This window comes from Toxotes jaculatrix, chromosome 2 (genome assembly GCF_017976425.1).
Source record: "Toxotes jaculatrix isolate fToxJac2 chromosome 2, fToxJac2.pri, whole genome shotgun sequence".
NCBI lineage: Eukaryota > Metazoa > Chordata > Actinopteri > Toxotidae > Toxotes > Toxotes jaculatrix.
Window position 1 is genome coordinate 29,415,260 of NC_054395.1, and position 26,004 is coordinate 29,441,263.

At 44.2% G+C, this 26,004-nt stretch overlaps 4 protein-coding genes across 7 annotated transcripts; all 4 read left to right on the forward strand.

Moving 5' to 3' along the window:
* The first annotated feature begins 1,595 nt into the window (after window positions 1–1,595).
* Window positions 1,596–2,719, forward strand: LOC121187680 (mannose-specific lectin-like). Of its 2 annotated transcripts, none has more exons than XM_041047040.1 (3): window positions 1,596–1,680; window positions 2,105–2,198; window positions 2,400–2,719. In XM_041047040.1, exons 2-3 carry the CDS (start codon window positions 2,109–2,111, stop codon window positions 2,649–2,651), a joined length of 342 nt encoding a protein of 113 aa, XP_040902974.1. In that variant the 5' UTR covers window positions 1,596–1,680; window positions 2,105–2,108; the 3' UTR covers window positions 2,652–2,719. The 2 variants fall into 2 exon arrangements, with proteins under 2 accessions (XP_040902974.1, XP_040902983.1); XM_041047049.1 differs by having other exon boundaries at window positions 1,617–1,680; window positions 2,102–2,198.
* Window positions 2,720–5,544: 2,825 nt separating this feature from the next.
* LOC121187690 (mannose-specific lectin-like) lies at window positions 5,545–6,903 on the forward strand. Of its 2 annotated transcripts, none has more exons than XM_041047062.1 (3): window positions 5,545–5,624; window positions 6,293–6,386; window positions 6,584–6,903. In XM_041047062.1, exons 2-3 carry the CDS (start codon window positions 6,297–6,299, stop codon window positions 6,833–6,835), a joined length of 342 nt encoding a protein of 113 aa, XP_040902996.1. In that variant the 5' UTR covers window positions 5,545–5,624; window positions 6,293–6,296; the 3' UTR covers window positions 6,836–6,903. The 2 variants fall into 2 exon arrangements, with proteins under 2 accessions (XP_040902996.1, XP_040903005.1); XM_041047071.1 differs by having other exon boundaries at window positions 5,556–5,624; window positions 6,290–6,386.
* A 1,477-nt stretch (window positions 6,904–8,380) lies between these two features.
* Window positions 8,381–12,787, forward strand: LOC121187667 (L-rhamnose-binding lectin SML-like). 2 transcript variants are annotated; one of them, XM_041047029.1, is made up of 9 exons: window positions 8,381–8,476; window positions 9,442–9,474; window positions 9,593–9,646; window positions 10,142–10,277; window positions 11,377–11,486; window positions 11,642–11,686; window positions 11,978–12,110; window positions 12,214–12,317; window positions 12,485–12,786. In XM_041047029.1, exons 1-9 carry the CDS (start codon window positions 8,446–8,448, stop codon window positions 12,493–12,495), a joined length of 657 nt encoding a protein of 218 aa, XP_040902963.1. In that variant the 5' UTR covers window positions 8,381–8,445; the 3' UTR covers window positions 12,496–12,786. The 2 variants fall into 2 exon arrangements, with proteins under 2 accessions (XP_040902963.1, XP_040902954.1); XM_041047020.1 differs by lacking the exon at window positions 8,381–8,476 and adding an exon at window positions 9,059–9,258 and having other exon boundaries at window positions 12,485–12,787.
* Window positions 12,788–15,660: 2,873 nt separating this feature from the next.
* On the forward strand, window positions 15,661–24,960 carry LOC121191485 (rhamnose-binding lectin-like). The gene is made up of 18 exons (XM_041052651.1): window positions 15,661–15,811; window positions 15,995–16,027; window positions 16,141–16,203; window positions 16,551–16,686; window positions 17,620–17,729; window positions 17,890–17,934; window positions 18,075–18,207; window positions 18,311–18,418; window positions 19,829–19,922; window positions 21,141–21,249; window positions 22,090–22,122; window positions 22,240–22,302; window positions 22,649–22,784; window positions 23,718–23,827; window positions 23,976–24,020; window positions 24,166–24,298; window positions 24,402–24,505; window positions 24,673–24,960. The coding sequence occupies exons 1-18, from the start codon at window positions 15,769–15,771 to the stop codon at window positions 24,681–24,683; spliced, it is 1,509 nt and encodes a 502-aa protein (XP_040908585.1). The 5' UTR covers window positions 15,661–15,768; the 3' UTR covers window positions 24,684–24,960.
* Window positions 24,961–26,004: the final 1,044 nt, after the last annotated feature.

Genomic DNA, 26,004 nt, shown 5'->3' on the forward strand with positions numbered 1-26,004 from the left:
GCGGCAGCTGAGGAACTGCAGCTTTTTGAACGCGGAAGTGATCCTCACTGCTGAAACCTACATCTCCCCGCTTGGCAGGGAGACGGCAGGTATGTGTAAGATAGTGGACACAGCAGATCCTGGGTCAGTCAGGAGCACTGCAAAAAGCCGCAGCTTTGGCGATCACATGATCGCGTTGTCTGAAATCGCAGTTTCGATCAGAAAATGATAAATCGTTCAGCTCTACTGTGGAGCTGCTTCTTTGATTCAGGAGTTTGTGACTAAAATAACTCGGGTGAAGGAAAGAGAATTTTACTGTCCTTTTTTTTTTCCTCTGTTCATCTTTAGCTTTGTGTTGTTTCTTTTCCCTGTTTGTATCAAAGTGTTTGCAATGACAGTAAATGGACATGACTACTGCCTCTCACGCTGTGTCACCGGCTGCTCCTTTAAACACCTGCTCCTCTGCACAACCTGCTGTTTATCACTGAAGGTTCACAGAGATCCAGATCTTTATAGCTGTATGACACTAGAACCTTTATTTACTCACAGGTTAGTGTTGTTCAGTTTACTGTACTGTCTGTGACAGTGGGCGTACAGTGGGTTGTCCACTGGTTTGATCCCCGGCTCCTCCAGTCCACATGTCAAAGTGTGTTTGGGCAGGGTGCATCATCTTTGTGTGTGTGTGTGTGTCTGTGGGTTTATCAGCTGCCTGCAAACATACTGTCAAAGAGCTGCGGCTCCTCTGATTCAGTTGTGGTGCAGCAAGGAAAGAGTGCGGCTTTGGACCGGCCTGAGATCGGAGGGTCGCCGGTTTGATCCCTTAACCAAGCACAGTGTATATGGGTGGTGGTGGTGAAGAAAATGAGAAGCACAGATATTATCTGTGCTATTATTTGCAGGTGGATGATCTCAACCATCAACAGCTTATCAGACTGAGCGCGCTCAGCTGCTCTCATGCTACATATTTATACAGGTCGTCTCTCCTGTCTCATCTTGTCCAATTTAACTCCTTCACCAGCAGAACCGTTTGGGCGTCAGCAACAACAAGCAACAAAAAGCAGAACTCAATTGCAGCGGTCAATTGGTCAATTGGTTCTTTCGTTTTCACTAAAGTTTCCAAGCATTGTAGCAGTTGTGCAACTTCTGAGATCAGCAATAACAAGCCACAACAAGAAGAACTCTTCTACAGAAAAACGGTTGGCAAATGTGGATGTTGTTGAGTCATGTCAGTTTTTTAATTAAAGTCTGAGAGTTTTGCTGTTTTGTAATTGCGAAATTCATCTGTGCGTCTTCACAGGAATCAAGGAAAAGATTTTAAAAGTGAAACCATCTGATGACACATTAGTTTGTCAAAACCAAAATTAAAAAACAGATCAGTCAGTCTGAAGAGGACTGGACTGAAATCTGAGAGTCTGCAACACAAATCTGAACAAGGAAAAGATTTACTTTACAGTTAAATGAATCTTCAACTGCAGAGATTTTGCTTTTTACTCCACATTTTATTTAGCTGATCGTGTTTATGCAGTTTTACTTAAGCAGGATTTTCAGTGCAGAATAATATAATCATATAATCAGTGTTTCACAATGAGCGAGTTCACTCCACCCCCTGTTTTCTAGCAGTGATATAAATCCGACTGGTTTCAGTCCAGCATCACTGCAGCTGTTCATCAGACTCTCAGACTGAAGGACCTGCTACAGCTGGTGAGTTTCACCCCTGCATATACACGAGTCAATTAGTTTCTGTGTTGTTTCTGTCTGAACTGTTGGTTCATTTTACAAGAATCTTAATTTGTCACTTTACTCTTATGGCGTCACAGAAATATTGGATCTTCTCCTGCCACCAAGCTGTAACCATGAAAAGTTCAGCTGTTGTAATTTGACCACATGCAAAAACATGGACATGCACATCCATGAGATCTGATCATCAGAGCCAATTCTGGGCAAATTCTCTTAAACTGCTCGCATGAGCAAGAGATCAGATCAATTTGTGTAACTGGTTCCTGCCTGAGGCTGAGTGAGCTGTGTGTTTGAAGCAGTGCTGTCAAAAAATGTGTCTCTGGATCCTCAGCTGTCCTCTGGTCCTCCATCCTGAGTCACCAAACCCTTTTTCCCCTTTTGTCAGCAGAACCATGAGCAGAAGCTGGATCAGCACTGACGAGGAGCTGCGTCAGGGGGACTGCCTCATCAGTGAAAATGGCAACTACAAGGCCGTCTTCCAGGTGGAGAAACACATATTCTTATCTTTGTCTGTGCCAGCTGATTGTGACATGGCCCAGTTTCAAGTGATTGACAGTATGAAGGAACTTCCTGGAAACTGTGTGTGTCTAACATTATCTATTTTTTTAGTATTTATTTCTGATAAATATAAAATACCAAACCTTAATGAAATTTCTAACTGTACATAATCCTCCCACACACAGGAAGACGGCAACTTTGTCATCTACACCTGGGCTCCAGTTTGGGCGTCAGATACATATGGCAAAAGCCCATTTCGAGTCCTTCTGCAACAGGATTCCAACCTGGTTATGTACACCAAAGAAGATACACCAGTTTGGGCCTCAGGCAGCCACTCACCAGAAGGAAACTCTCGGATGCGCCTGACCATGTCTAATGAAGGACAACTGGTTCTCGACAGAAACGGAAAGACGATCTGGCGTTCTGTAAAGAAATAAGGATCATTTCTTGATGTGGCAGGAAACATGGTTTGCTCTGAGATTTAAATAAAGAGCTGTGATGTTCACTGCTTGGTGCGTGTCTGTGTGTGGAGCTTTGATTACACTGTGGAGCAGAGCTGAACGATTTTAGGAAAAGATCTAACTGCAATTTATCTGGAAGATACTACGATTTTGATTTAATTCATGATTTTTTTTTTTCAAATCAAGCTTCAGTGAAATATTCACAATGTACAGTAACATTTACAGACATGACAGAAAACTACATCATACCATTAAAACATTAAATGCCATTACTCTAATGCTAAAAGAGCATCTCTGTCTTAAGTTAGAGTCGAGCAAAAAAATCCTGAACTGTGTTAAATTAAAAAAAGTGAAATATCCCGGGACAGTGTTCTGTCCGCTGTGGTCAGTGGGACAGTGTGCTGTCTGCAGGCAGAGACTTTTCAACTTGTCATTTATGAAATGTGCAGTCAGACTAAGAAACGGCTCGGTCGTTCTGCGTGACCACATCAGTAGCTGTGGCAGAATACTCCACATTTTTCAGCTGTCAGCACTTTTTCTTTCCACTCACACGGACAGCTGTGGGATGGCAGCCCGGCTGAAGCAGGTGCGGGAGGGAATCACAGATCTTGTGTCCAGCGTGTGGAGGAGCTTTTTCAATCCGTGTTCGGTGACCGTGTTAACAGTCAGCATCGTTATCTCCCGGTGTGTTCGGCTGCTCTCATCATCCGGAGTGACGCTGCTAAAACATGCTGGAACTGTCTGTTCGCTTCTTCGGGTCTGAGCATCATTCTCACACTTTTCAGCGGAACTTCTTCATCATGCAAACACCTGTGCTGATTTTTCAGGTGTCGGTATAAACCGGTTTTGTTTCCGCTGGATGTTGCAGCTTCAGCGCGGATTAAACGCCGTAACTCCGCTCCTTCTCCAGCTGAAGCCATTTGACTAATGAAGCAGCAGGTGGAGCAGGTGATACTGATTGCGTTAGCCTGACCTGTGCACGAGCAGCGCGCCGCTTCTGATCGGTGAGCTCGGCAGGTAGGGAGACGGCAGGTATCAGATCCTGGGTCAGTCAGGAGCGCTGCAAAAAGCCGCAGCTTTGGCGATCACATGATCGCGTTGTCTGAACTCGCAGTTTCGATCATGAAAATGATCTGCCTGATACTGCCTCTCACGCTGTGTCACCGGCTGCTCCTTTAAACACCTGCTCCTCTGCACAACCTGCTGTTTATCACTGAAGGTTCACAGAGATCCAGATCTTTATAGCTGTATGACACTAGAACCTTTATTTACTCACAGGTTAGTGTTGTTCAGTTTACTGTACTGTCTGTGACAGTGGGCGTACAGTGGGTTGTCCACGGGTTCGATCCCTGGCTCCTCCAGTCCACATGTCAAAGTGTGTTTGGGCAGGGTGCATCGTCTGTGTGTGTGTGTGTGTGTGTGTGTGTGTGTGTGTGTGTGTGTGTGTGTGTATGTGTGTTAGTAACAGTGATGCATAAAAGTGAACACAACTCGACACTAACACTGAATGTGTGAGCGGGGCTCGTGTGGCTGATAAGGTTTTCACGCTCACACAGCAGTCACGCTCTGGACGTCCCACAGTCTGTGTGTGTCTGTGGGTTTATCAGCTGCCTGCAAACATACTGTCAAAGAGCTGCGGCTCCTCTGATTCAGTTGTGGTGCAGCAAGGAAAGAGTGCGGCTTTGTACCGGCCTGAGATCGGAGGGTCGCCGGTTTGATCCCTTAACCAAGCACAGTGGATATGGGTGGTGAAGGAAACAACCCCCCCCGGCCCCCCCGTGACCATGGCTGTGGTGCCCCTGAGCAAGGCACCGATCCACCCCAGCTCCCCGGGCTCTGCGTCTCTTGTGCATGTGCATGCTTGTGTGTGTGTTTGGTTCACTTGCTGTAAAATGCAGAGAATAATTAATTTCCCCAGTGTGAGGGATAATAAAAGTAATGAAAGTAATAAACTTGAAAAATCAGTGAGAAAGTTAGTGCCACAGAATGAAGCACAGATATTATCTGTTTTTATTCCACACACAGGAAAAACAAGACTCACAAACCAAAGTCATTTTCAGGTGGATGATCTCAACCATCAACAGCTTATCAGACTGAGCGCGCTCAGCTGCTCTCACGCTATAGGTCGTCTCTCCTGTCTCATCTTATCCAATTTAACTCCTTCACAAGCAGAACACGTTTTTGGTCACTTGGTTCTTTAGTTTTCACTGAAATGTCCAAGCATTGTTGCAGCTGTGCAACTTCTGAGATCAGCAACGAAAAGCAACAAAAGGCAGAACTCTTCTACAGAAAAACGGTTGGCAAATATCAGGATGTCCAAATGTGGATGTTGTGGTTGAGTCATGTCAGTTTTTTAATTAAAGTCTTTGTTCGTCTGTTTTGCTGTTTTGTAATTGTGAAATTCATCTGTGCGTCTTCACAGGAATCAAGGAAAAGATTTTAAAAGTAAAACTATCTAATGACACATTAGTTTGTCAAAACCAAAATTAAAAAACTGTCAGTCTGAAGAGGACTGGACTGAAATCTGAGAGTCTGCAACACAAATCTCAACAAGGAACAAGGAACAAGGAAAAGATTTACTTTACAGTTAAATGAATCTTCAACTGCAGAGATTTAATGCAATATTAAATCTATAAATCTATTTTCTTAAAATTCAAAGGCTTTTTACTCCACAACATTTCATTTAGCTGATCGCGTTTATGCAGTTTTACTTAAACAGGAATTTTCAGTGCAGAAGTTTAGTGTTTTTTTTTAGTTTTTTTCATATAATCAGTGTTTAATCAGGTAAATGATCTGAGGACTTGGAGGTTCACTAACAGGCCAAGTTCCACGATGAGCGAGTTCACTCCACCCCCTGTTTTCTTGCAGTGATATAAATCCAACTGGTTTCAGTCCAGCATCACTGCAGCTGTTCATCAGACTCTCAGACTGAAGGACCTGCTACAGCTGGTGAGTTTCACCCCTGCATATACACGAGCGAATTAGTTTCTGTCTGAACTGTTGGTTCATTTTACAAGAATCTTAATTTGTCACTTTACTCTTATGGTGTCAGAAATATTGGATCTTCTCCTGCCTCCCAGCTGTAACCATGAAAAGTTCAGCTGTTGTAATTTGACCACATGCAAAAACACGGACGTGCACATCCATGAGATCTGATCATCAGAGCCATCGACCGCCTTAGAATAATCATGAAGTCCGGCCTGTTCTGCTCTGTTGGAGGGCAGGTTTCACTCACAGACTTTTTATCAGAGAGTAAAAAGAAAACTCTCTGTGCTGCAGAGCTTCACGTCCTGTTGTGAGCGAACCAGCAGACAAAAACATAACGTGCTCAGCAGAGTCCGTGGTGTGTGTTTCAGCTGTGCTGTTCACAAAGTTCTGCAAACAGGTCCGGACCGCTCGAGAATATTGTTCAAGCTTCAGAGAAAAAAATGGGCAAATTCTCTTAAACTACTCGTACGAGCAAGAGATCAGATCAGTTTGTGTAACTGGTTCCTGCCTGAGGCTGAGTGAGCTGTGCGTTTGAAGCAGTGCCGTCAAAAAATGTGTCTCTGGATCCTCAGCTGTCCTCTGGTCCTCCATCCTGAGTCACCAAACCCTTTTTCCCCTTTTGTCAGCAGAACCATGAGCAGAAGCTGGATCAGCACTGACGAGGAGCTGCGTCAGGGGGACTGCCTCATCAGTGAAAATGGCAACTACAAGGCCGTCTTCCAGGTGGAGAAACACATATTCTTATCTTTGTGCCAGCTGATTGTGACATGGCCCAGTTTCAAGTGATTGACAGTATGAAGGAACTTCCTGGAAACTGTGTGTGTCTAACATTATCTATTTTTTTAGTATTTATTTCTGATAAATATAAAATACCAAACCTTAATGAAATTTCTAACTGTACATAATCCTCCCACACACAGGAAGACGGCAACTTTGTCATCTACACCTGGGCTCCAGTTTGGGCGTCAGATACATATGGCAAAAGCCCATTTCGAATCCTTCTGCAACAGGATGCCAACCTGGTTATGTACACCAAAGAAGATAAACCAGTTTGGGCCTCAGGCAGCTACTCAGCAGACGGAAACTCTCGGATGCGCCTGACCATGTCTAATGAAGGACAACTGGTTCTCGACAGAAACGGAAAGACGGTCTGGCGTTCTGCAAAGAAATAAGGATCATTTCTTGATGAGGCAAGAAACATGGTTTGCTCTGAGATTTAAATAAAGAGCTGTGATGTTCACTGCTTGATGTGTGTCTTTGTGTCAAGCTTTGATTACACTGTGGAGCAACACATATCTATGATGTTCCTAAACAACATTCTCCTAATAGAAATATCAAATCACTACCAGGATGATCCACTGCACAAAGACTCTGGCTTCACGTATTCTCAGCACAAATCTTTCAGAAAACTTCTAGAAAAAAAAAACTGCTGGCAGTCCAAGTGTCCACCATGCACCACATCTGGACCCTCTATAGTTCACTTACACGTGCCGCCCAGTCCACAATGCACCGAAGACCCACGGGTGGTGGGCCCATGCAGTGGCGGTTCTACATTGAATTACTCCCTGGGCGAGAACCCCTCCGAGCACCCTAACCCTACAACCCTCCAATATTGCCCAAACAATTTAGAAATTAAAGTTATCAGAAATCAGTATAGAGTATCACAATCACACATAGCAACAGCAGAGAATAAAAATAATATTAAATAAAAACATTATAATTTTATTATTTTAGAATAATAAAAAAATAAAAGAATAATATACAAATAACATATAGAATAAATATTCTGAATAGCACGAATCCTTCATCACACTGAAAACACACTAAAGGAAATCTAATTCTAACACTATTGCACTAAGAGCAGCCGTTCCTGAGACATGTTGACCTCAGGCACGACTCGATCAACTTTAGCTTTGAAACTCTTCTCTATACAGTGGACCCCCCCCCCCCGCCCCCCCACCTTTTCCGTTCCATCTGGGAGAGACCCAGAGGTGAACTGTCCCCCGCGTCCCCCTCCCCTTTCCCCTCCTCACACAGCTTCTGAGCAGGGGCACCTGCAGCTGCAGGGGGCGCCAATGTGCTCATTCCCCACACAGTAATATGATAGATAATAAAAAACCGCTTAGCGGCCCAGATTTTTTTTTTTTCACGTGGTTGTGCCGCCCCCCATGTGATGCCGCCCCGGGCGGCTGCCCCCTTCGCCCGTACCCGGAGTGGGGCTCAAACCCACGACCCTGGGAGATTGAGTCTCCAGTTCTACCAACTGTGCTAACACTGAGCTAACCAGGTGGAAAATAAAATCATAATAAGTGGATTGTTGTTACCAGGAAAAAAGAAAAAAAAAACACACAGGTGTGTCAGAGACAGAGGAGTGGTCAGTGTACACACAGCTCTGTACAGGTGTGCAGATACTGAGACCTGCCATCAATCAGTCGCTTTATGTTTCCAGGCTAAAAAAAATAAAATAAAAAACCTCAGACCCACAGCTGAACAGAGGGAGAGGCCGATGATGAGTGAAACACTGTAAACATCCTTCATGTCATCCTTGTGAATTTTGCAGAAGCCTCTTTCCCTCTCATAACAATGGATAATGACTAATGAGTATATTATCTTTTCTCATAGTCTGCTACGCCCAGCAACTGATTGTGAGTTTACATTTGAACAGATCAGTCATTGTTTGTCATCTACTGTGAAACACCTTCAGGTGCCGACCCAGCAGCATAAATACAGGTGCATCCGTCCCATCTACAGCCAGTGCCACCGTTCACCTGCCAGAGAAACCATGCTCCGCCACAGACTCAGCAGCACACTGTGTGAGTACACGACTGATGACTGGGGAAATGATTTACTTCATTTTAACAATGTCAATTCTTCTTTTCAGTTTCTATTTGATAATATTTGTGCTCTCTTGTTGAAGAAGCTCAGTCCTTTTCATTGTAAGGCGTCACTGTCATGTGTCCGATGGGAAACCCAGCCACACCGGCTCCGTCACGCCGCTAATGTTCCGCTCTAATACTAAGTCCCCTCAGAGTAAGGACCTCTGACCGGACGGCCCGCTGACTCACCAAGTGTTGGAGTCACACCATTGGTCGGCCCGCTGAGTGTTGGAGCTTCCCTATTGGCTATTGCTTTTCAAAATAAAATGGCGCGAACAATTTCTCCTACGTCACCGAGGGGCGTTTACAGGTATTGTTGCCTGTGGATTTGCTAAGTTTTCAGACCCTTTAGCGACTTTTATGTTTTTCTTTAAAAAAAAAAACACCTAATGACAAATCTAACAACTTCCTGAACAAACTTTAGCTTCTTTCCGTAGAAGAGTTTCCGGTATTGTCCTGGGAGCGTGAGCTTTGAGACGTGACCGATCATTTTACAGGTAAATGTACCTGAAATCCCAGCGGCCGCTGTCTGTAACGTAGCGTGTGGTTTTTCTAAAAGCAGGGTTTTCGGCCGCAGCTCGGTGACTGCAGGTTAACATGGGATCTGAACAGGCCGCGGCTCAGTCTCATACCTGTCGGTTCGTTTGACAGAGAAACGCGTTAATGAGAACAGCTAATGAACCTGCTGTGTTCAGGGAGAGGAGGAGAGAAGCAAACAGGTGAAGAGCTGAAAAAAGAAAAACATAGAGCGGATGTTTGGACCAGGAGTTAGTTTGTGTCCAGCGTGTCCAGCGTATACAGCGGCTCCACAACAGTTTCACACTCAGTCCAGGTGTTTACCAGGTGTGACCCTGGTCCAGTTTAAAGGGGACACCTGTTTGACTGTGATGTCTCTTTTTCAGTGCTGGCAGCAACGTGTTTGCTCAGGACAGCAGGTAAATGGAAAACACAGAGTATAATATTTCAGTCCTTACACATATTTTTTAAATATGTTTTTGTCCTGAACACATTTCAAATCAAACTTTCACATCTGTTATTTTTTTTTTTTTTTAGATGTTTCGACAGAAAGAATCATCACATGTAACTTCGTTCAGCGTCTAAGCTGTGGTGAGACTGAGCTCTAAACTTTTCTGTACAGAAGCTTTAGAGCTCACCGGGTCATGTTCATGAGCTTATAGTGGCCCAGGCCCAAAACCATTACTCCATAATGTGGTTGAAGTTCACGGAGGGGCAGGAAAAAACGTGTCTGTTCCAGTTAACATATCAGTAATGTACTTTCCAATCATAGATTATCAGCCACTGACTTTCTAATATCTACTTAAATAACTGGTAACACTTTATGATACAGCCTGCAATTCACACTGTCATTTTGTTGTTACCAGTAAAACACTGAGCAGTTCCTGTTGGTACTTAAATGTAAGAACAGTGGAAGGAAACAAGTCTGTGTAATGATACGGTCTGTGGGCTTTAACCTGATGTGTGGCTGTTCTCTGTTTGCTCTTTAATACTTCGAGCACCACTCGTTTCCTCCTCTGTACCAGTGTTTAAGTGTTTCCCGGTCATTCTGATAAATGTTGTGGCTGTTTGTCTTTGCGGTGCCAGAGATTGGAGTGATCAGGGTGCAGTCAGCTCTGTACGGACGCGCAGACAGACAGACCTGCAGTGAGGGAAGACCTCCACAGCAGCTTACCAATACAAAGTGCTCTCAGCAGGGGACTGTGGACAACCTGAGGACAAGGTAAACGAGCAATACAACACCTGCAGGTATACTGAGGTATACTGTGACTGCTGCATCTCAAATGGGGCTGAACGATTTATCGTCTTCTGATCGAAATTGCGATTTCAGACAACGCGATCACGTGATCGCCAAAGCTGCGGCTTTTTGCAGCGCTCCTGACTGACCCAGGATCTGATACCTGCCGCCTCCCTACCTTCCGAGCTCACCGATCAGAAGCGGCGCGCTGCTCGTGCACAGGTCAGGCTAACGCAATCAGTATCACCTGCTCCACCTGCTGCTTCATTAGTCAAATGGCTTCAGCTGGAGCAGAAGCGGAGTTACGGCGTTTAATCCCCAGTAAAAACAGCTCGTCGCTCATTTGGGAGCGTTTCGACTCTGAGGCCGCAGACGTGCAGCAGAAACAGGTACTGTGCAAAACCTGTCGCGCTGAAGCTGCAACATCCAGCGGAGACACAACCGGTTTATACCGACACCTGAAAAATCAGCACAGGTGTTTGCATGATGAAGAAGTTCCGCTGAAAAGTGTGAGAATGATGCTCAGACCCGAAGAAGCGAACAGACAGTTCCAGCATGTTTTAGCAGCGTCACTCCGGATGATGAGAGCAGCCGAACACACCGGGAGATAACGATGCTGACTGTTAACACGGTCACCGAACACGGATTGAAAAAGCTCCTCGACACGCTGGACACAAGATCTGTGATTCCCTCCCGCACCTGCTTCAGCCGGGCTGCCATCCCACAGCTGTCCGTGTGAGTGGAAAGAAAAAAGTGCTGACACACCGGAGAGAACATTGTCCTGCGATATTTCACTTTTTTAGTTTAACGCAGTTCAGGATTTTTTGTTGCGCTACATTAAGATAAGACAGTCAAAGATGCTCTTATAGCATTAGAGTAATGGCATTTAATGTTTTAATGGTATGATGTAGTTTTCTGTCATGTTTGTAAATGTTACCGTACATTGTGAATATTTCACTGAAGCTTGATTTGGGGAAAAAAATCGTAAATTAAGTCGAAATCGCAATTAGACCTTTTCTTAAAATCGTTCAGCCCTAACCTCAAAGTCAGTGCTACTCATCCATCCTCTGTGTGTTTGTTGCAGGTGTGATGGTAAGAGAGTGTGTGAACTAAACGCAGACGTGGTCCGAACCTCTGATCCCTGCCCCGGCACCTTTAAATATCTGGAGACCAACTACACCTGCTTCCCAGCGAGTCAGTAACGCGTCTGTATGAAATGAATGATGAAGCAAAGCTGCAGCATTTAACACGACAAACTGAATTTGTTCCAGCGTAATGATTCACAGAGACGCGCTGTGACTGATGCATCCACAGTCTGACATCTGATCTGATCTCCGTTTCTTTCACAGATCACCTGGTTGTGTGCGAGCACTCTTTGGCGCAGCTGCACTGTGGTAAGATCACTCAGCTCAGTATCATTTGGTCTCGTGCCTCTCTCTAAAGCTGAACTACATTCCTGTCTTCTCTATTCTGTCCACCACCCCCCCCCCCCCCCCCCCCCGTCCCTCCCCGTCCCCTCCCCGTCCCCTCCCCTCCCCTCTCCTCCTCTCCGTCCCCTCCCCTCCCCTCCCCTCCCCTCCCCTCCTCTCCTCTCCTCTCCTCTCCTCTCCTCTCCTCTCCGTCCCCTCCCCTCCTCTCCTCTCCGTCCCGTCCCCTCCCCTCCCCTCCCCTCCCCTCCCCGTCAGACGAGGGGCAGGTTATACAGGTGTACGGTGCTGATTACGGACGCCATGACCAGACCACGTGCTCTTACAGACGTCCTGTGTCTGAAGTCCAAAACGCCGACTGCTCCAGTCCCACGAGCAAAGTGGCTGAAAGGTGCAGTTGCCTCCTCTTTGTTGATTTCAGTTTCCGTGTTACGGTGGTAGCTGGAGGTTAACACCCAGGTTTCATATTCACTCGCATCGCTCTGCATCCGCAGCTGTAACGGGAAAAACAGCTGCACGGTCCAAGCAAGCAACTCGGTGTTTGGAGACCCGTGTGTCGGGACCTTCAAGTACCTGCAGGTGGCTTATGTATGTCAGTGTAAGTAGTTCAATGGACACACCAGTCCCAACCTGTTGTTTAAATTATTATTCTAAGTATTTAATAGTCAATTAATTCATTAGTTTAAGTATTTAATGAATAAGTATTATTAGTGAGTTATTTCTTTCTGCTGCTGTTTAACATGAATATGTTCTGTTCTTTTGCAGATCCTGGCTGAACATGTCGATCACAGTTCTATCAGTAAAATAATCCTCAGAATTCACTCAGCTTAATGTTTAATCACCCTGTGATCAGGTTTAATGACTTTAATCAGGAAACAAATGGGACTGTAAAACTTTGATTTCTCTCTTCTGCACTTGTTTTAGTTGAATTTAATTTGGATTTGTTTTTATTATACTGTGGTTAGATTCAGATTCAGAGAACTTTATTTGTTTCTGGGGGCAGTTTAAGACACAATGAGGAGCATGAGGTGGAAAACAAGACACTTAAAAAAACGAAAACGAATTGATTAATTAATTGATGTAATTTCCAATTTAATTTGATTTTAATGCTTTTCTGTGCTTTGTGTAAAGTACTTCTCTTGCCTATGTTTGAAACATGTCATACAAATAAACTTGTCTTGTTTTACATGTTTGCAGTAAAATATTTATGTACTTAGACATTAGCTTAGTTCTGTAATGATTTAACAGTGGAATGACTGATGTATGTCTGACTGATGTTTGTTTGAATGTGAAATGGAAACAGCCACTTTAGAAACTATCATCAACAAACTGCTGTAGAAACATGAATAATGAAGCTGAATAAAACTTTATGTAAGAAGTTAATGTTCAGGGTTACAGGGTTGTTTTTCACACGGTGATATGAAGATTTCCAAACGTGTTCATATGTGAGCAGCTGAGTATTTGGAGGACAAGATCCTTTTTTTTAATCCAAATCTAAAGAAACAAGCGTTTGAACTGAGTGTTTAGAGAAACCTTCACAAGAGGAACAGGAGGCAGAGATGTCCAGTTAGACCTCACATCAGTCTCTTCTTGGTGTGAAGACTCGGGTGAGTATTATGTTTGTTAGTGTCTCAGATGGTAACATTAACCAGCAGCTTAAACCAAACTGCTCATCAGCAAACTGTTTTATGATCGCGATGTAATCAAACATCCATCCACCCTTTTTTTTTCCCCCTCATCTGTGATTGGGTCGAGCTGAGATCAGCTGTCGGCCTGTTGACATTTAAAATGAGTGATGACTGTCAGTGCTCACCTGGTACCTGGATGTGGCTTCTACGTGTCAATGTGAGTAGCTCGAGGCTCAGTTAATCCAAATGTGAAAAGTAAAAGCTTATTCAGTGGACAGTGTGTGGTGGGAAAAGAAGTGATGCAACGAAATACCCACAATGCCCTCTGCACTCTAATAACTGTGATGTCTGATATGATTCCTGTTCCTTTGACAGTTTGCACTGCGACGAACGGGACCTGGGTGACATCTCCACGCTGGCCGACTCTTCGGTCGTGGAGCAGCTCTTCCAGAACAGATGCTGCGCCGCCGTGTGACGGCCTCACATGATCGCGTTGTCTGAACTCGCAGTTTCGACCAGAAAACCATAAATCGTTCAGCCCTACTGTGGAGCTGAAAGCAACAACAAGCAGAACTCTTCTACAGAAAAATAGTTGGCAAATGTGGATGTTGTGGATGATAATGACACATTAGTTTGTCAAAACCAAAATTAAAAAACAGATCAGTTGGTCTGAAGAGGACTGGACTGAAATCTGAGAGTCTGCAACACAAATCTGAACAAGGAACAAGGAAAAGATTTACTTTACAGTTAAATGAATCTTCAACTGCAGAGATTTAATGCAATATTAATTCATTTATAAATTTATTTCCTTAAAATTCAAAGGGAAATTTTGCTTTTTACTCCACAACATTTCATTTAGCTGATCGTGTTTATGCAGCTTTACTTAAGCAGGATTTTCAGTATAGAAGTTTAGTTTGATTACACTGTGGAGCAACACATATCTATGATGTTCCTAAACAACATTCTCCTAATAGAAATATCAAATCACTACCAGGATGATCCACTGCACAAAACTCTGGCTTCACGTATTCTCAGCACAAATCTTTCAGAAAACTTCTAGAAAAAAAAAACTGCTGGCAGTCCAAATGTCCACCATGCACCACATCTGGACCCTCTATAGTTCACTTACAGGTGCCGCCCAGTCCACAATGCACCGAAGACCCACGGGTGGTGGGCCCATGGGAGGTAGCGCCACCCTGAGTGGGGCTCAAACCCACAACCCTGGGAGATTGAGTCTCCAGTTCTACCACCTGAGCTAACACTGAGCTAACCAGGTGGTAAATAAAACTAATAATAAGTGGATTGTTGTTACCAGGAAAAAAGAAAAAAAATCACAGACAGAGGAGTGGTCAGTGTACACACAGCTCTGTAAATGTGTGCAGATACTGAGACCTGCCATCAATCAGTCGCTTTATGTTTCCAGGCTAAAAAAACTAAAATAAAAAACCTCAGACCCACAGCTGAACAGAGGGAGAGGCCGGTGATGAGTGAAACACTCTGTAAATCATCCTTCATGTCATCCTTGTGAATTTTGCAGAAGCCTCTTTCCTTCCCATAATAATGGGTAATGAGTAATGAGTATATTATCTTTTCTCATAGTCTGCTACGCCCAGCAACTGATTGTGAGTTTACATTTGAACAGATCAGTCATTGTTTGTCATCTACTGTGAAACACCTTCAGGTGCCGACCCAGCAGCATAAATACAGGTGCATCCGTCCCATCTACAGCCAGTGCCACCGTTCACCTGCCAGAGAAACCATGCTCCGCCTCAGACTCAGCAGCACACTGTGTGAGTACACGACTGATGACTGGGAAAATGATTTACTTCATTTTAATAATGTCAATTCTTCTTTTCAGTTTCTATTTGTCATGTGTCTGATGGGAAACCCAGCGTCTGCAGCCACACCGGCTCTGTGAGGCTGGGAGCTCCGCGGTGCCTGGAGCTAACAGGCTGATCAGTATTAAACACTGGGGTCGGCCCGCTGAGTGTTGGAGCTTCCCTATTGGCTATTGCTTTTCAAAATAAAATGGCGCGAACACCGAGGGGCGTTTACAGGTATTGTTGCCTGTGGATTTGCTAAGTTTTCAGACCCTTTAGCGACTTTTATGTTTTTCTTAAAAAAAAAACACCTAATGACAAATCTAACAACTTCCTGAACAAACTTTAGCTTCTTTCCGTAGAAGAGTTTCCGGTATTGTCCTGGGAGCGTGAGCTTTGAGTCGTGACCGATCATTTTACAGGTAAATGCACCTGAAATCCCAGCGGCCGCTGTCTGTAACGTAGTGTGTGGTTTTTCTAAAAGCAGGGTTTTCGGCCGCAGCTCGGTGACTGCAGGTTAACATGGGATCTGAACAGGCCGCGGCTCAGTCTCATACCTGTCGGTTCGTTTGACAGAGAAACGCGTTAATGAGAACAGCTAATGAACCTGCTGTGTTCAGGGAGAGGAGGAGAGAAGCAAACAGGTAAAGAGCTGAAAAAAGAAAAACATAGAGCGGATGTTTGGACCAGGAGTTAGTTTGTGTCCCGCGTGTCCAGCGTATACAGCGGCTCCACAACAGTTTCACACTCAGTCCAGGTGTTTACCAGGTGTGACCCTGGTCCAGTTTAAAGGTGACACCTGTTTGACTGTGATGTCTCTTTTTCAGTGCTGGCAGCAACGTGTTTGCTCAGGACAGCAGGTAAATGGAAAAGACAGAGTATTTCAGTCCTTACACATATTTTTTTAAATATATTTTTGTCCTGAACACATTTCAAATCAAACTTTCACATCTGTTATTTTTTTTTTTTTTAGATGTTTCGACAGAAAGAATCATCACATGTGACAACGGCAGCAACGTCCAGCGTCTAAGCTGTGGTGAGACTGAGCTCTAAAGCTTTCTGTACAGACTGACTGAAGTTTGCTGTGGCATAGAAACCTGACTGAAAGTTTCACATGGGTTTTTTTTTTTCTTTCTTGGTCACGTGTCATGGTGTCGACTGTGTCGATTAGAGCCAAGTAACAGTTCTGCTCAACTAAAACTATGCAGAGTCTACAGGAGTTCAGTGACTGTCACAGTGGGCAGATACCTTTACCTGAATCCTAACGTCTCCCCCACAGCCACAGTCAGTGTGTCAAGCACTCGTTTCCTCCTCTGTACCAGTGTTTAAGTGTTTCCCGGTCATTCTGATAAATGTTGTGGCTGTTTGTCTTTGCGGTGCCAGAGATTGGAGTGATCAGGGTGCAGTCAGCTCTGTACGGACGCGCAGACAGACAGACCTGCAGTGAGGGAAGACCTCCACAGCAGCTTACCAATACAAAGTGCTCTCAGCAGGGGACTGTGGACAACCTGAGGACAAGGTAAACGAGCAATACAGCACCTACAGGTATACTGACCTCACCGATCAGAAGCGGCGCGCTGCTCGTGCACAGGTCAGGCTAACGCAATCAGTATCACCTGCTCCACCTGCTGCTTCATTAGTCAAATAGCTTCAGCTGGAGCAGAAGCGGAGTTACGGCGTTTAATCCCCAAGAAAAACAGCTCGTCGCTCATTTGGGAGCGTTTCGGCTCTGAGGCCGCAGACGTGCAGCAGAAACAGGTTCTGTGCAAAACCTGTCGCGCTGAAGCTGCAACATCCAGCGGAGACACAACCGGTTTATACCGACACCTGAAAAACCAGCACAGGTGTTTGCATGATGAAGAAGTTCCGCTGAAAAGTGTGAGAATGATGCTCAGGCCCGAAGAAGCGAACAGACAGTTCCAGCATGTTTTAGCAGCGTCACTCCGGATGATGAGAGCAGCCGAACACACCGGGAGATAACGATGCTGACTGTTAACACGGTCACCGAACACGGATTGAAAAAGCTCCTCCACACGCTGGACACAAGATCTGTGATTCCCTCCCGCACCTGCTTCAGCCGGGCTGCCATCCCACAGCTGTCCGTGTGAGTGGAAAGAAAAAGTGCTGACACACCGGAGAGAACATTGTTCTGCGATATTTCACTTTTTTAATTTAACGCAGTTCAGGATTTTTTTTTGCGCTACATTAAGATAAGACAGTCAAAGATGCTCTTATAGCATTAGAGTAATGGCATTTAATGTTTTAATGGTATGATGTAGTTTTCTGTCATGTTTGTAAATGTTACCGTACATTGTGAATATTTCACTGAAGCTTGATTTGGGGAAAAAAATCGTAAATTAAGTCGAAATCGCAATTAGACCTTTTCTTAAAATCGTTCAACCCTAACCTCAAAGTCAGTGCTAGTCATCCATCCTCTGTGTGTTTGTTGCAGGTGTGATGGTAAGAGAGTGTGTGAACTAAACACTGACGTGGTCCGAACCTCTGATCCCTGCCCCGGCACCTTTAAATATCTGGAGACCAACTACACCTGCTTCCCAGCGAGTCAGTAACGCGTCTGTATGAAATGAATGATGAAGCAAAGCTGCAGCATTTAACACGACAAACTGAGTTTGTTCCAGCGTAATGATTCACAGAGACGCGCTGTGACTGATGCATCCACAGTCTGACGCCTGATCTGATCTGATCTCCGTTTCTTTCACAGATCACCTGGTTGTGTGCGAGCACTCTTTGGCGCAGCTGCACTGTGGTAAGATCACTCAGCTCAGTATCATTTGGTCTCGTGCCTCTCTCTAAAGCTCAACTACATTCTTGTCTTCTCTATTCTGTCCACGCTCCCCCTCCGTCCCCTCCTCTCCTCTCCTCTCCGTCCCCTCCCCTCCCCGTCAGACGAGGGGCAGGTTATACAGGTGTACGGTGCTGATTACGGACGCCATGATCAGACCACGTGCTCTTACAGACGTCCTGCCTCTAAAGTCCAAAACGTCTATTGCTCCCGTCCCACGAGCAAAGTGGCTGAAAGGTGCAGTTGCCTCCTCGTTGTTGATTTCAGTTTCCGTGTTACGGTGGTAGCTGGAGGTTAACACCCAGGTTTCATATTCACTCGCATCGCTCTGCATCCGCAGCTGTAACGGGAAAAACAGCTGCACGGTCCAAGCAAGCAACTCGGTGTTTGGAGACCCGTGTGTCGGGACCTTCAAGTACCTGCAGGTGGCTTATGTATGTCAGTGTAAGTAGTTCAATGGACACACCAGTCCCAACCTGTTGTTTAAATAATTATTCTAAGTATTTAATAGTCTATTAATTAATTAGTTTAAGTATTTAATGAATACGTATTATTAGTGAGTTATTTCTTTCTGCTGCTGTTTAACATGAATATGTTCTGTTCTTTTGCAGATCCTGGCTGAACATGTCGATCACAGTTCTATCAGTAAAATAATCCTCAGAATTCACTCAGCTTAATGTTTAATCACCCTGTGATCAGGTTTAATGACTTTAATCAGGAAACAAATGGGACTGTAAAACTTTGATTTCTCTCTTCTGCACTTGTTTTAGTTGAATTTAATTTGGATTTGTTTTTATTATACTGTGGTTAGATTCAGATTCAGAGAACTTTATTTGTTTCTGGGGGCAGTTTAAGACACAATGAGGAGCATGAGGTGGAAAACAAGACACTTAAAAAAAACAAAAACGAATTGATTAATTAATTGATTTAATTTCCAATTTAATTTGATTTTAATGCTTTTCTGTGCCTTGTGTAAAGTACTTCTCTTGCCTATGTTTGAAACATGTCATACAAATAAACTTGTCTTGTTTTACATATTTGCAGTAAAATATTTATGTACTTAGACATTAGCTTAGTTCTGTAATGATTTAACAGTGGAATGACTGATGTATGTCCCAGTTTGTTTGAATGTGAAATGGAAACAGCCACTTTAGAAACTATCATCAACAAACTGCTGTAGAAACATGAATAATGAAGCTGAATAAAACTTTATGTAAGAAGTTAATGTTCAGGGTTACAGGGTTGTTTTTCACACGGTGATATGAAGATTTCCAAACGTGTTCATATGTGAGCAGCTGAGTATTTGGAGGACAAGCTCCCTTTTATTTAAAATCCAAATCTAAAGAAACAAGCGTTTGAACTGAGTGTTTAGAGAAACCTTCACAAGAGGAACAGGAGGCAGAGATGTCCAGTTAGACCTCACATCAGTCTCTTCTTGGTGTGAAGACTCAGGTGAGTATTATGTTTTTGTTAGTGTCTCAGATGGTAACATTAACCAGCAGCTTAAACCAAACTGCTCATCAGCAAACTGTTTTATGATCGCGATGTAATCAAACATCCATCCACCCCCCCCCCCCCCCCCCCCCCTGCTCATCTGTGATTGGGTCGAGCTGAGATTAGCTGTCGGCCTGTTGACATTTAAAATGAGTGATGACTGTCAGTGCTCACCTGGTACCTGGATGTGGCTTCTACGTGTCAATGTGAGTAGCTCGAGGCTCAGTTAATCCAAATGTGAAAAGTAAAAGCTTATTCAGTGGACAGTGTGTGGTGGGAAAAGAAGTGATGCAACGAAATACCCACAATTCCCTCTGCACTCTAATAACTGTGATGTCTGATATGATTCCTGTTCCTTTGACAGTTTGCACTGCGACGAACGGGACCTGGGTGACATCTCCACGCTGGCCGACTCTTCGGTCGTGGAGCAGCTCTTCCAGAACAGATGCTGCGCCGCCGTGTGACGGCCTCACATGATCGCGTTGTCTGAACTCGCAGTTTCGACCAGAAAACCATAAATCGTTCAGCCCTACTGTGGAGCTGAAAGCAACAACAAGCAGAACTCTTCTACAGAAAAATAGTTGGCAAATGTGGATGTTGTGGATGATAATGACACATTAGTTTGTCAAAACCAAAATTAAAAAACAGATCAGTTGGTCTGAAGAGGACTGGACTGAAATCTGAGAGTCTGCAACACAAATCTGAACAAGGAACAAGGAACAAGGAAAAGATTTACTTTACAGTTAAATGAATCTTCAACTGCAGAGATTTAATGCAATATTAATTCATTTATAAATTTATTTCCTTAAAATTCAAAGGGAAATTTTGCTTTTTACTCCACAACATTTCATTTAGCTGATCGTGTTTATGCAGCTTTACTTAAGCAGGATTTTCAGTATAGAAGTTTAGTTTGATTACACTGTGGAGCAACACATATCTATGATGTTCCTAAACAACATTCTCCTAATAGAAATATCAAATCACTACCAGGATGATCCACTGCACAAAACTCTGGCTTCACGTATTCTCAGCACAAATCTTTCAGAAAACTTCTAGAAAAAAAAAACTGCTGGCAGTCCAAATGTCCACCATGCACCACATCTGGACCCTCTATAGTTCACTTACAGGTGCCGCCCAGTCCACAATGCACCGAAGACCCACGGGTGGTGGGCCCATGGGAGGTAGCGCCACCCTGAGTGGGGCTCAAACCCACAACCCTGGGAGATTGAGTCTCCAGTTCTACCACCTGAGCTAACACTGAGCTAACCAGGTGGTAAATAAAACTAATAATAAGTGGATTGTTGTTACCAGGAAAAAAGAAAAAAATCACAGACAGAGGAGTGGTCAGTGTACACACAGCTCTGTAAATGTGTGCAGATACTGAGACCTGCCATCAATCAGTCGCTTTATGTTTCCAGGCTAAAAAAAATAAAATAAAAAACCTCAGACCCACAGTTGAACAGAGGGAGAGGCCGGTGATGAGTGAAACACTCTGTAAATCATCCTTCATGTCATCCTTGTGAATTTTGCAGAAGCCTCTTTCCTTCCCATAATAATGGGTAATGAGTAATGAGTATATTATCTTTTCTCATAGTCTGCTACGCCCAGCAACTGATTGTGAGTTTACATTTGAACAGATCAGTCATTGTTTGTCATCTACTGTGAAACACCTTCAGGTGCCGACCCAGCAGCATAAATACAGGTGCATCCGTCCCATCTACAGCCAGTGCCACCGTTCACCTGCCAGAGAAACCATGCTCCGCCTCAGACTCAGCAGCACACTGTGTGAGTACACGACTGATGACTGGGAAAATGATTTACTTCATTTTAATAATGTCAATTCTTCTTTTCAGTTTCTATTTGTCATGTGTCTGATGGGAAACCCAGCGTCTGCAGCCACACCGGCTCTGTGAGGCTGGGAGCTCCGCGGTGCCTGGAGCTAACAGGCTGATCAGTATTAAACACTGGGGTCGGCCCGCTGAGTGTTGGAGCTTCCCTATTGGCTATTGCTTTTCAAAATAAAATGGCGCGAACACCGAGGGGCGTTTACAGGTATTGTTGCCTGTGGATTTGCTAAGTTTTCAGACCCTTTAGCGACTTTTATGTTTTTCTTAAAAAAAAAAACACCTAATGACAAATCTAACAACTTCCTGAACAAACTTTAGCTTCTTTCCGTAGAAGAGTTTCCGGTATTGTCCTGGGAGCGTGAGCTTTGAGACGTGACCGATCATTTTACAGGTAAATGCACCTGAAATCCCAGCGGCCGCTGTCTGTAACGTAGTGTGTGGTTTTTCTAAAAGCAGGGTTTTCGGCCGCAGCTCGGTGACTGCAGGTTAACATGGGATCTGAACAGGCCGCGGCTCAGTCTCATACCTGTCGGTTCGTTTGACAGAGAAACGCGTTAATGAGAACAGCTAATGAACCTGCTGTGTTCAGGGAGAGGAGGAGAGAAGCAAACAGGTAAAGAGCTGAAAAAAGAAAAACATAGAGCGGATGTTTGGACCAGGAGTTAGTTTGTGTACAGCGGCTCCACAACAGTTTCACACTCAGTCCAGGTGTTTACCAGGTGTGACCCTGGTCCAGTTTAAAGGTGACACCTGTTTGACTGTGATGTCTCTTTTTCAGTGCTGGCAGCAACGTGTTTGCTCAGGACAGCAGGTAAATGGAAAACACAGAGTATAGTATTTCAGTCCTTACACATATTTTTTAAATATATTTTTGTCCTGAACACATTTCAAATCAAACTTTCACATCTGTTATTTTTTTTTTTTTTAGATGTTTCGACAGAAAGAATCATCACATGTGACAACGGCAGCAACGTCCAGCGTCTAAGCTGTGGTGAGACTGAGCTCTAAAGCTTTCTGTACAGACTGACTGAAGTTTGCTGTGGCATAGAAACCTGACTGAAAGTTTCACATGGGTTTTTTTTTTCTTTCTTGGTCACGTGTCATGGTGTCGACTGTGTCGATTAGAGCCAAGTAACAGTTCTGCTCAACTAAAACTATGCAGAGTCTACAGGAGTTCAGTGACTGTCACAGTGGGCAGATACCTTTACCTGAATCCTAACGTCTCCCCCACAGCCACAGTCAGTGTGTCAAGCACTCGTTTCCTCCTCTGTACCAGTGTTTAAGTGTTTCCCGGTCATTCTGATAAATGTTGTGGCTGTTTGTCTTTGCGGTGCCAGAGATTGGAGTGATCAGGGTGCAGTCAGCTCTGTACGGACGCGCAGACAGACAGACCTGCAGTGAGGGAAGACCTCCACAGCAGCTTACCAATACAAAGTGCTCTCAGCAGGGGACTGTGGACAACCTGAGGACAAGGTAAACGAGCAATACAGCACCTACAGGTATACTGACCTCACCGATCAGAAGCGGCGCGCTGCTCGTGCACAGGTCAGGCTAACGCAATCAGTATCACCTGCTCCACCTGCTGCTTCATTAGTCAAATGGCTTCAGCTGGAGCAGAAGCGGAGTTACGGCGTTTAATCCCCAAGAAAAACAGCTCGTCGCTCATTTGGGAGCATTTCGGCTCTGAGGCCGCAGACGTGCAGCAGAAACAGGTACTGTGCAAAACCTGTCGCGCTGAAGCTGCAACATCCAGCGGAGACACAACCGGTTTATACCGACACCTGAAAAATCAGCACAGGTGTTTGCATGATGAAGAAGTTCCGCTGAAAAGTGTGAGAATGATGCTCAGGCCCGAAGAAGCGAACAGACAGTTCCAGCATGTTTTAGCAGCGTCACTCCGGATGATGAGAGCAGCCGAACACACCGGGAGATAACGATGCTGACTGTTAACACGGTCACCGAACACGGATTGAAAAAGCTCCTCCACACGCTGGACACAAGATCTGTGATTCCCTCCCGCACCTGCTTCAGCCGGGCTGCCATCCCACAGCTGTCCGTGTGAGTGGAAAGAAAAAGTGCTGACACACCGGAGAGAACATTGTCCTGCGATATTTCACTTTTTTAGTTTAACGCAGTTCAGGATTTTTTTTTGCGCTACATTAAGATAAGACAGTCAAAGATGCTCTTATAGCATTAGAGTAATGGCATTTAATGTTTTAATGGTATGATGTAGTTTTCTGTCATGTTTGTAAATGTTACCGTACATTGTGAATATTTCACTGAAGCTTGATTTGGGGGAAAAAATCGTAAATTAAGTCGAAATCTCAATTAGACCTTTTCTTAAAATCGTTCAGCCCTAACCTCAAAGTCAGTGCTACTCATCCATCCTCTGTGTGTTTGTTGCAGGTGTGATGGTAAGAGAGTGTGTGAACTAAACGCAGACGTGGTCCGAACCTCTGATCCCTGCCCCGGCACCTTTAAATATCTGGAGACCAACTACACCTGCTTCCCAGCGAGTCAGTAACGCGTCTGTATGAAATGAATGATGAAGCAAAGCTGCAGCATTTAATACGACAAACTTTGTTCCAGCGTAATGATTCACACAGTGACTGATGCATCCACAGTCTGACGCCTGATCTGATCTGATCTCCGTTTCTTTCACAGATCACCTGGTTGTGTGCGAGCACTCTTTGGCGCAGCTGCACTGTGGTAAGATCACTCAGCTCAGTATCATTTGGTCTCGTGCCTCTCTCTAAAGCTGAACTACATTCTTGTCTTCTCTGTTCTGTCCACGCTCCCCCTCCGTCCCCTCCTCTCCTCTCCTCTCCTCTCCGTCCCCTCCCCTCCCCGTCAGACGAGGGGCAGGTTATACAGGTGTACGGTGCTGATTACGGACGCCATGATCAGACCACGTGCTCTTACAGACGTCCTGCCTCTAAAGTCCAAAACGTCTATTGCTCCCGTCCCACGAGCAAAGTGGCTGAAAGGTGCAGTTGCCTCCTCGTTGTTGATTTCAGTTTCCGTGTTACGGTGGTAGCTGGAGGTTAACACCCAGGTTTCATATTCACTCGCATCGCTCTGCATCCGCAGCTGTAACGGGAAAAACAGCTGCACGGTCCAAGCAAGCAACTCGGTGTTTGGAGACCCGTGTGTCGGGACCTTCAAGTACCTGCAGGTGGCTTATGTATGTCAGTGTAAGTAGTTCAATGGACACACCAGTCCCAACCTGTTGTTTAAATAATTATTCTAAGTATTTAATAGTCTATTAATTCATTAGTTTAAGTATTTAATGAATAAGTATTATTAGTGAGTTATTTCTTTCTGCTGCTGTTTAACATGAATATGTTCTGTTCTTTTGCAGATCCTGGCTGAACATGTCGATCACAGTTCTATCAGTAAAATAATCCTCAGAATTCACTCAGCTTAATGTTTAATCACCCTGTGATCAGGTTTAATGACTTTAATCAGGAAACAAATGGAACTGTAAAACTTTGATTTCTCTCTTCTGCACTTGTTTTAGTTGAATTTAATTTGGATTTGTTTTTATTATACTGTGGTTAGATTCAGATTCAGAGAACTTTATTTGTTTCTGGGGGCAGTTTAAGACACAATGAGGAGCATGAGGTGGAAAACAAGACACTTAAAAAAACGAAAACGAATTGATTAATTAATTGATGTAATTTCCAATTTAATTTGATTTTAATGCTTTTCTGTGCTTTGTGTAAAGTACTTCTCTTGCCTATGTTTGAAACATGTCATACAAATAAACTTGTCTTGTTTTACATATTTGCAGTAAAATATTTATGTACTTAGACATTAGCTTAGTTCTGTAATGATTTAACAGTGGAATGACTGATGTATGTCCCAGTTTGTTTGAATGTGAAATGGAAACAGCCACTTTAGAAACTGTCATAAACAAACTGCTGAAGAAACATGAATAATGAAGCTGAATAAAACTTTATGTAAGAAGTTAATGTTCAGGGTTACAGGGTTGTTTTTCACACGGTGATATGAAGATTTCCAAACGTGTTCATATGTGAGCAGCTGAGTATTTGGAGGACAAGCTCCCTTTTTTTAAAAATCCAAATCTAAAGAAACAAGCGTTTGAACTGAGTGTTTAGAGAAACCTTCACAAGAGGAACAGGAGGCAGAGATGTCCAGTTAGACCTCACATCAGTCTCTTCTTGGTGTGAAGACTCGGGTGAGTATTATGTTTGTTAGTGTCTCAGATGGTAACATTAACCAGCAGCTTAAACCAAACTGCTCATCAGCAAACTGTTTTATGATCGCGATGTAATCAAACATCCATCCATCCTTTTTTTTTCCCCCCGCTCATCTGTGATTGGGTCGAGCTGAGATCAGCTGTCGGCCTGTTGACATTTAAAATGAGTGATGACGGTCAGTGCTCACCTGGTACCTGGGTGTGGCTTCTACGTGTCAATGTGAGTAGCTCGAGGCTCAGTTAATCCAAATGTGAAAAGTAAAAGCTTATTCAGTGGACAGTGTGTGGTGGGAAAAGAAGTGATGCAACAAAATACCCACAATTCCCTCTGACACCTCAGCTGTGGTAAGGCCACCTTTTCTTTTTTGCATGTTTAGTACCTGATGACTTTACTAATGACGTACGGTGCCTGTAGAAAGAGGTCTGCGCTTTGACTCAGACACTCCAGAACATTCACCTTGTTTTTAAACC

Bases quoted from the DNA above. Each gene is read 5' to 3' on its own strand.
- LOC121191485 (XM_041052651.1), top strand. From the start codon at position 15,769: ATGAACCTGCTGTGTTCAGGGAGAGGAGGAGAGAAGCAAACAG. The intron at 15,812-15,994 runs GTAAAGAGCTGA...TCTCTTTTTCAG, and splicing joins AGGAGGAGAGAAGCAAACAG to TGCTGGCAGCAACGTGTTTG. The intron at 22,785-23,717 runs GTAAACGAGCAA...TGTTTGTTGCAG, and splicing joins GTGGACAACCTGAGGACAAG to GTGTGATGGTAAGAGAGTGT.
- LOC121187667 (XM_041047020.1), top strand. From the start codon at position 9,216: ATGAACCTGCTGTGTTCAGGGAGAGGAGGAGAGAAGCAAACAG. The intron at 9,475-9,592 runs GTAAATGGAAAA...TTTTTTTTTTAG, and splicing joins GTGTTTGCTCAGGACAGCAG to ATGTTTCGACAGAAAGAATC. The intron at 9,647-10,141 runs GTGAGACTGAGC...TTGCGGTGCCAG, and splicing joins CGTTCAGCGTCTAAGCTGTG to AGATTGGAGTGATCAGGGTG.
- LOC121187680 (XM_041047040.1), top strand. From the start codon at position 2,109: ATGAGCAGAAGCTGGATCAGCACTGACGAGGAGCTGCGTCAGGGGGAC. The intron at 2,199-2,399 runs GTGGAGAAACAC...TCCCACACACAG, and splicing joins ACTACAAGGCCGTCTTCCAG to GAAGACGGCAACTTTGTCAT.
- LOC121187690 (XM_041047062.1), top strand. From the start codon at position 6,297: ATGAGCAGAAGCTGGATCAGCACTGACGAGGAGCTGCGTCAGGGGGAC. The intron at 6,387-6,583 runs GTGGAGAAACAC...TCCCACACACAG, and splicing joins ACTACAAGGCCGTCTTCCAG to GAAGACGGCAACTTTGTCAT.